At 38.6% G+C, this 8,653-nt stretch overlaps 1 protein-coding gene across 1 annotated transcript; it reads right to left on the bottom strand.

Moving 5' to 3' along the window:
- Window positions 1-2,299: 2,299 nt before the first annotated feature.
- LOC132553814 (G-protein coupled receptor GRL101-like) lies at window positions 2,300-5,529 on the bottom strand. Its single transcript, XM_060218094.1, has 3 exons — window positions 4,503-5,529; window positions 3,117-3,250; window positions 2,300-2,854 (listed from the first exon to the last, which is right to left on the bottom strand). The coding sequence occupies exons 1-3, from the start codon at window positions 5,434-5,436 to the stop codon at window positions 2,300-2,302; spliced, it is 1,623 nt and encodes a 540-aa protein (XP_060074077.1). The 5' UTR covers window positions 5,437-5,529.
- Between the last annotated feature and the right edge of the window lie 3,124 nt (window positions 5,530-8,653).

The raw sequence follows: 8,653 nt of genomic DNA, 5'->3' as shown, positions 1-8,653 counted from the left end.
TGGTTCACTTGTTACAGTTGATTGTAAGCCAATACTCCGAGTGACGGTCGCTTTTTGTTTATTATTATTATTATTTCCTTTAATGTTTTTATTGGGTTTTTTCAGTAGCACAGTGTATATTTTGGTTCATTTTAAAACAATTTTAAGTACAGTTGGTTTGACACAAACCGGAAGTTGAAGGTGAAGATCAAAGGTTACTGTGAGCCTTTGATGTTGCCGGGGAAAAATAGTTCCTGCGAAGAGGGGGCGTGGCTTATTTTTTTTTCATAGAGGTATGATTTTTTTAGACCAATCAGATTGCAGCATTTGTATGAAAAAAAAGAAAAAAAAATTAATTATAAGAATTTGACAACTTTCTTGATAAGTGTAACATTACAAATAGAAAACATATCTTTCATCTTAGTTATACTAGAAATTTTGTGATAATGTTCAGGAAAGTATTTGTGACGTATTTCTTTTACCAATTCGTTCTAACATCTGTGAAAAGATAATGGTAATGGTACACCTATACACAGCATACACAGAGGGCATATTCTACTCTCTCGAGGCACACCTGTCCATCGACCTGTTCCAGAATTTTAGATTATTGGATGTTCTAAATCGACAGAATATCCTCGTTTCTTCCGGATACAGCTTTACCAAATAAGGCTCTAATACCAATCTGCTTTTAAAAATTGAAAAGGTTTGTCCACGAGAAGAGGCAATTTATCAAGATAACATTTGTTTGAGGAATCTCGGCGCCCATTATTGTGTGATCTTTGTTTGAGGGATTTTTGCGCCCATCATTGTTTGATCTTTGTTTGAGGGATCTTGGCGCCCATCATTGTCTGATCTTTGTTTGTGGGATCTTGGCGCCAATCACTGTTTGAACTTTGTTTGAGAGATCTTGGCGCCAATCATTGTTTGATCTTTGTTTGAAGGATCTTGGCGCCCATCATTGTTTGATCTTTGTTTGAGTGATCTTGGCGCCAATCATTGTTTGATCTTTGTTTGCACTTAGAAATCTGGATCTTTTCCTCTCTTTTCCCTGTTTTTACTCATAATGATAAGATATTTGAACATTCCTTTGCAGATATAGCAAAAATAATCTTTACCTGCCAAGTCGAAAATGGCCGCCTGGGATCCATTAGGTTTCTTCTCATCAGTCCCAAAATCAAAAGGGCACAAGGAGAGACCAAATGGGACATACGTATGAAATTTGAGAGATATCAATTCAGTACATCTTAAGAAATAGTGATAACAAATATTGTTGACAGACGGACGGAAGGGCGGATGCCACATCACAGAGCAAATTCCACGGTTTGGCCTTGAGCTAAGTATCGCTCAGTGCTAACTAGATTCACACGATTACCCGTTGTCAGTATAGTGTGACCGAACGTCATTTTAGCGTGACCAGATTATCATACCTCTGTTTGATGACACTATCAAACCAATTGGCCAATCATGCGTTGAAACCGTCTTCATATGATCCTGGATCCCCTTTCAAAAACAAAAAATAAAACGTCTATATCTGAATTTTATTTTGAAACAAAGCGGTAATTACAAGTCCAATTACAATCCTATTTGGTCGAATGACGCAGTGTTAACAGACATGTCTTTACCTAGTTGTCCAGGGTTCGATTCCTCGATTTGGTTGTAAACAGGAATCTGATAATTTGCACAAACTTTAAGAGTAAGACCAATCGCGCTCTTAAGTTCGGACCAAAAATCAGAAAATAATTTTCAGTCAATCCGTTAAACTTAATTAACATGATGTAACTTACAAGCTCTATTAGTAGGCGGTATGAGGGAAACATGAATTCACATTCCAATATTTTATATCTACAATAATGAATATGCAAATGTTACATTGTGTTATGAAGTTGTCCATTCCAAATGTATAGACGAATAACAATAGGAAACCATGAAAATATATGCATATTACGGTACAAAAAGTTTCGTCAAAATTCCAAAAGCAATACAAAATGTCGCCGTCGTTATGACATTTTGTTTTTTGTAAAGTACGTCCGAACATTTACAAGTTAACGTGGTATTGACTGACGGACATCGTTCAAACACTTGTATCAGTTCTATACCCATTGGTGTTTTCTGCCGCATTTTATTTGTCGACTGGCGATGTGTGAATATCAGTACTGGTCACAGCATCTCAGCCGACTGGCGTTGTCTGAATATCAGTACTGGTCACAGCATCTCCGCCGAATGGCGTTGTTTGAATATCGGTACTGGCCACAACATCTCTGCCGATTGATGTTGTCTGAATATCAGTACTGGCCACAACATCTCTGCCGACTGACGTTGTCTATATATCAGTACTGGTCACAACATCTCTGCCGACTGGCGTTGTCTGAATATCAGTCCTGGTCACAACATCTCTGCCGACTGGCGTTGTCTGACTATCAGTACTGGCCACAACATCTCTACCGACTGGCGTTGTCTGGATATCAGTACTGGCCACAACATCTCTGCCGACTGACGTCTGAATATCAGTACTGGCCACAACATCTCTGCCGACTGACGTTGTCTGAATATCAGTACTGGTCACAACATCTCTGCCGACTGGCGTTGTCTGACTATCAGTACTGGCCACAACATCTCCGCCGACTGACGTTGTCTGAATATCAGTACTGGCCACAACATCTCTGCCGACTGACGTCTGAATATCAGTACTGGCCACAACATCACTACCGACTGACGTTGTCTGAATATCAGTACTGGTCACAACATCTCTGCCGACTGGCGTTGTCTGAATATCAGTACTGGCCACAATATCTCTGCCGACTGGCGTTGTCTGAATATCGATACTTGCAGACGGCAGGTGCTTTGGTCGTGTCGATGATGTTATCTTTATTAAGATCTTCAAGAAAAAGAAAAATGTCAATATTAATTCATGCAACGCCAAAACCGAGCATATATCGAAATAGCTCCGAAAGACCTAAAACTAGTAAAACAAAGGCAAACTTCACAGAAAATAAATATTAACTCGGAAGTCCTTGTAAAAACATAAGACATAGTGCTCCGTAATAGACAGTGACCTCCGTCAAAATTGGTATAATAAAAAAAACAACACGGATGTAATCTTACGTATGCTGTTACCTGTGATATCAATATCAACTTACCGTTCGTCGTTTCCTCCACACAGCTGTAGCAGTGTACAGAAACGGATTGATGGCGGCATTGATAGGCAACACGAACACCATCACCCAGGCGTACACTCCATTCGGGATTTCTACCCCACACTTTGATGCCACTCCTGAAATAAATCGATAGCATTTAATTGTAACACTAAATATCAACTTTGTCATGGACAAGAAAAGACATTTCTTGACATTTACGAAATGTCTTGTTTGAAACAAGAATCCTGGATATTGGCATTGTAAGAATCTGTTACCGCATCATATATCTGGTAAAGACATAATATGGACTTTTATTGGATGTGATGTAAAACAAAGAACAGGACCTTTGAAAAGCTTATCTCCTTTATCTGATTTTTTTTTATCATCAACAAAACCTAGTGAAGAGTCCATATCTTTTACACGATCATTTCGAAACCAGCCAATGGTGGACATTAACCTCGACAAGTGACCACAGCATGGTGGTGTGAATATGGTGGACATCAGCATCGACAAGTTACCACAGCATGGTGGTGTGAATATGGTGGACATTAACCTCGACAAGTGACCACAGCATGGTGGTGTGAATATGGTGGACATTAACCTCGACAAGTGACCACATGGTGGTGTGAATATGGTGGACATTACCCTCAATATGGTGGACATCAGCATCGACAAGTGGCCACAGCATGGTGGTGTGAATATGGTGGACATTAACCTCGACAAGTGACCACCGCATGGTGGTGTGAATATGGTGGACATTAACCTCGACAAGTGACCACCGCATGGTGGTGTGAATATGGTGGACATTAACCTCGACAAGTGACCACCGCATGGTGGTGTGAATATGGTGGACATTAACCTCGACAAGTGACCACCGCATGGTGGTGTGAATATGGTGGACATTAACCTCGACAAGTGACCACCGCATGGTGGTGTGAATATGGTGGACATTAACCTCGACAAGTGACCACAGCATGGTGGTGTGAATATGGTGGACATTAACCTCGACAAGTGACCACAGCATGGTGGTGTGAATATGGTGGACATTAACCTCGACAAGTGACCACAGCATGGTGGTGTGAATATGGTGGACATTAACCTCGACAAGTGACCACAGCATGGTGGTATGAATATGAAATCTCTCCAGAGGTTAATGCTACACCTTGTACACAATATCCATATTTCCAAACTGGTTGAGCTTTCACATTCAACTGTTTCAGATGACAAATAAACTCAGGAGTATACTCCGGAACTGCTGTAATGATGAGCTAGATCTGTTAAAGGTTTCTGGCATATCTTGTCCACCAAAGTTTGCACAAATGCACTGATTATTACCTGCCCCTTTCTAAGCGGAGGTTTTACTATTTAATGAAAAGCTCACAAACGTACCCATTACACCAATGGGAAACCAACAACAAAAGTCTGTCGCTACCACGAAGAAAAGAGTCCTTGCAACAGCCGTCTCTCGTTCTCGATTCTGTGATGATGAAATGCGTCGTCGACTCTCCCTCATGCCTTTCCAGATACAAATTTGACCTACGACAATTACGGTAAACACGGCGCTGTTGAGGCATACAAATACAGCAAATGAATACTCAGTGCCTGGTCGCTGCTCTGCTGTGAGAGGAAGGCCAAGACAAACACTCGACTGAGAGTAGAATTCCCCTTTGAAGTAAGACTGACTAGCTACAATAGGGATGGTTGCAAGAATGATTGAAACTATCCATAAGGAAACTAACACAAGTAATGAGAGTTTCCAGGAATTTCTCCACCGAGAGAGACGGGACAGAGGAAACATGATGGCAATTAATCTGTCTATTGTAACCATTAATATCAGGAATGTCGACATCTCACTTGACACACTCGACAAGATACCTGCTGCAGTACACAAAACACTGTTTCTCCATCTATTGTTGTTCCAGGCGTATACACCATCGTAATAAACATCAATAACTCCTATTATGAATAGATAAACACCCATAAGTAAATCAGACATGGCTAAATTCACAGTGAAGAGCGAATAGTTTTTTGTAATATTATCTTTGTCGATGTGAAGTCTATACACTATTACGGCTAAGTTTCCAATTAAAGAACACATTCCTATTATCCAGAGACAAACTCTTAGTAAAGTCGAACCTATCAGGGCAAAACAAGATGATATCGCATCATTTTCTGATTTACAACGACCAGGATAAAAAGTGCATTGCCATAATGAATACTTTGTTTTAAAGCAATTATTGTCATCAACTGAAGGTGGTTTAACACAACACATAAAGGGGATATCAGTGAACAACATCTTCAGATTATCCAAACCCTCAAACATACGTTCTGTCACATCTATATTGTTACCGATGATGTTTAGATGTGAAAGGTTATCCGGTAGACGTGGTAAATGTGTCAATCTATTATAGGAGATGTCCAGTTCTTGAATGTTATAAGGCGGAGCAGATTCAACTGTGGACTTATTGTCCCAGTTATATCGTTTGCCATCTACACCCATTCTAGAAAATACACCGTAGGGCAGCTTCGGGATTTTGTTATGGTGCATGTGTAGGAAAGTAAGATCAGACAGTCCCATAAATAGATTAATTGGTATTATCACTATCTTATTATCGGACAAGTCGAGATAAGTTAGATTAGGTAGTTCTCTGAAGACATTGTGTGGCAGAACCGTGATACCATTGTTGTTAAGATAAAGATATCTCAGTGCAGACAAACCATTGAACATATCAGATGGGAAAGTTACTAAGTTATTATAAGCAAGGTGAAGGACAGTAAGTTCAGAAAGGTCGCGAAATATGTTAAAAGGAAGAATATGTATATTATTGTGTGTAAAATACAGTTTTATGAGTTTGGGCGACACATTGAAAGTAATATTGACTAGTTTATTTCTTACCAAATTGAAATATCTCAAATTCGTCAGCTTGTTAAATATATAATCTGGGAGATCAGTTAACTTGTTATTGTCCAAGGCGAGACTAATTAGAGAGGATAGCTCATCAAACACCTCATGATGAAGATCCGCTAACTTGTTGTCATGCAGGTAGAGATGAAACAGACTCGACAGCCCTCTGAACGCATTTCGATTCAGAATTGTTAGCTTATTTCTTGACAAGTCGAGATAAGTCAGTTGAGATAGTTCACTGAACAGCATGGATCGAATGGTTGTTATGTTGTTCAAACCGAGGCTGACATAATTTAGTGAGGAAACATCATCAAACACTTTATATGGAAGATCAGCTATCTTATTATCATACAAGTTGAGAACAACAAGATTCAACAGTCCTTTGAACACATTTTGAGGAAGAAAGCCGATATTATTTCTGTTCAGGTTAAGATGAGTAAGGTTCGTCAATCCCCTGAACGCCTTATAGGAGAGAGAGCTAATGTTACTATAGGACAGATTTATATGAGTAAGACTTAATAGTCCATTGAAAACATCTTGACGTAAAATTGAAATATTATTGTAGGAAAGGTCAAGAAAAACAAGATCAACAAGTCCATCGAAAACATTAGAAGGAAGGGCGGAAATATGACTGTTATGGAGATCAAGACGTCGAGATGGTTCCTGTAGGGACGAGCAAGCATGGATTCCAATACAGCTGTATGGCTCTGCAACAAACAAATAGTATCCTGCTACAACGCTGTATATGAACAATACTTTCATTATTATTTACTTCTACAGTTTCAAGAATTGTTATAATCTAAACCCTGACGCAACTCTTAATTTAATAACGACGCTAATGTAATAATAGTTACATTAAGCGTTGCAACCATTACGCTTAGCAGTAGGGACTGTAATAATTATTACATTAACGGTAGGGACTGCATCGCTACCCTTATTACTTGTAATAATAAACATTGATGACACCAGTACTAATTTTGGTGCAGTGTATGTGCACATTTCAGATATAAATTTCTCGTCAGCATTGCTCGAGATCAAATATTTGGAATGCCAAACAGTGAATAGTAAACATGTAAGTTTTGGACTATTCGAACAAGTTTGATAACGGTTAATGACAGATCCGTGTGTAGTATCATTTTCGAGTCTTTAGGAAATTATTATATTAACGGCAGGACATGTATTGCTAACTGCTACCACAAATGTAATACTTATTGCATTACAATTAATTGTGATTAGCTTTCGCTTCAAATACTTTCATGGAGCAATGCCCCTTTATGGACTAGGAGAAATGTAGTGCATGCAATCGCTTACTATACAACAAAAAGTGGTAGGCCTTTAAGTGGTCATCGCCATGTGTAGTTTTGCATTTGCATTTGGTTTCCAGGCCTTTTTAACATAGTAAACGTAAGATAAAGTAAGTAAAAAACTCTAGGCCAAGCACGATTAAGAGCAAAAGTACAAATTTAGCAAATATGAAGATTGTAACAATTTTACATGTGCACATTTTCAATTGTGTAGCGTTATGTATGATGTAGGGCTGGTACAATTAATCGATGTTTGTACTGTGATACTATTACTCACTTACAGACCTTCACCATATAACGATGAAGTTCTTGTTGCCTTAAAAGCATATGGATGTTGTACTGGCACATGCCTCTAAGCCTCTAAGTTGTTTAAAATCACATCTATCTTGTTGATCATGAATGGTTTGTGTAAAATTTGTTTTATTATTTAGCCAGATTACATTGTATCTTCAACTGTGATCTGTGAGGAGACTAGGTTTCCATGAATACAATATTGCGATGTTATGTTATGCAGTGTTGATCATTAAAAAGATGATTATATACAATTTGATCACGTGTAAATTCTTATTCTTAATCTAAAAGGTACAGCCAAAACCTGTGACCTTCCAAAAAAGCGAATATTTTTTCAAACACAATATGTTGGTGTTAAGAAATATTGTGATGCATTTTGACTACAAAAGAAGCTATTTTCGAAAGGTCGTATCAATGCAACTATATATTAGCAACAACATAACAAAGGAGCAACACAAAGCAATAACCCTTTGATTCCGTGACCTTGAAAGTTGTGTTGTATTGTCTATTAACGTCCGCGCAACAGCTTGAGTCATTTGCAGATAATATCATAGGTACATGGCATGCATGGCAGACACAATACATGTACCCAACCCACTACCCACACCGTTATACTGACTCCAGGCCGTTTAGTTCCTTGCTCCTTGCAGTATTAATGTTTAAATGGGGGGAAGCTTCAAGTGCCATTTTAAACGTCTTTGATATGACACGGCTGACGGGGATCATCATAATGTGTATGCATACAAACAGTGAGGTAACTGGCATTTTAACCACATGCAAGGTTTGATGGCATTCTAATAATTAATCTAATTATAATCATAACTTTATTATATTTAGCGTAGCTGTTGCAACGTTTATTGTAATACAGCGCCGTTATTACATTAAGAGTTGCATCAAACCCTGATAAGTTTCAGGGGCAGCAAGTGAAGAAAGTGTTCACAAACCAACGTATTTGTTTAAATTTGTCGTCTAAACCTATTTTTGTCTCGAAGAGAAAACGTTCCTGACATATTTTCATTTATGGCTTGTTGTTGAGTGCC

Source organism: Ylistrum balloti, unplaced genomic scaffold (assembly GCF_031769215.1).
Source record: "Ylistrum balloti isolate Yb309-2 unplaced genomic scaffold, AGI_CSIRO_Ybal_v1 Utg370358, whole genome shotgun sequence".
Classification (NCBI taxonomy): domain Eukaryota; kingdom Metazoa; phylum Mollusca; class Bivalvia; order Pectinida; family Pectinidae; genus Ylistrum; species Ylistrum balloti.
The sequence above is the reverse complement of the archived record's forward strand: the minus strand, read 5'-3'. Positions and strand labels throughout refer to the sequence as shown.

Coding starts and splice junctions, on each gene's coding strand:
- LOC132553814 (XM_060218094.1), bottom strand. CDS start 5,436: ATGTTTGAGGGTTTGGATAATCTGAAGATGTTGTTCACTGATATCCCC. Junction 3,251..4,502: donor GTTTCCCATTGGTGTAATGG/GTACGTTTGTGA, acceptor GATTTATTTCAG/GAGTGGCATCAAAGTGTGGG. Junction 2,855..3,116: donor TGTGGAGGAAACGACGAACG/GTAAGTTGATAT, acceptor TTTTTCTTGAAG/ATCTTAATAAAGATAACATC.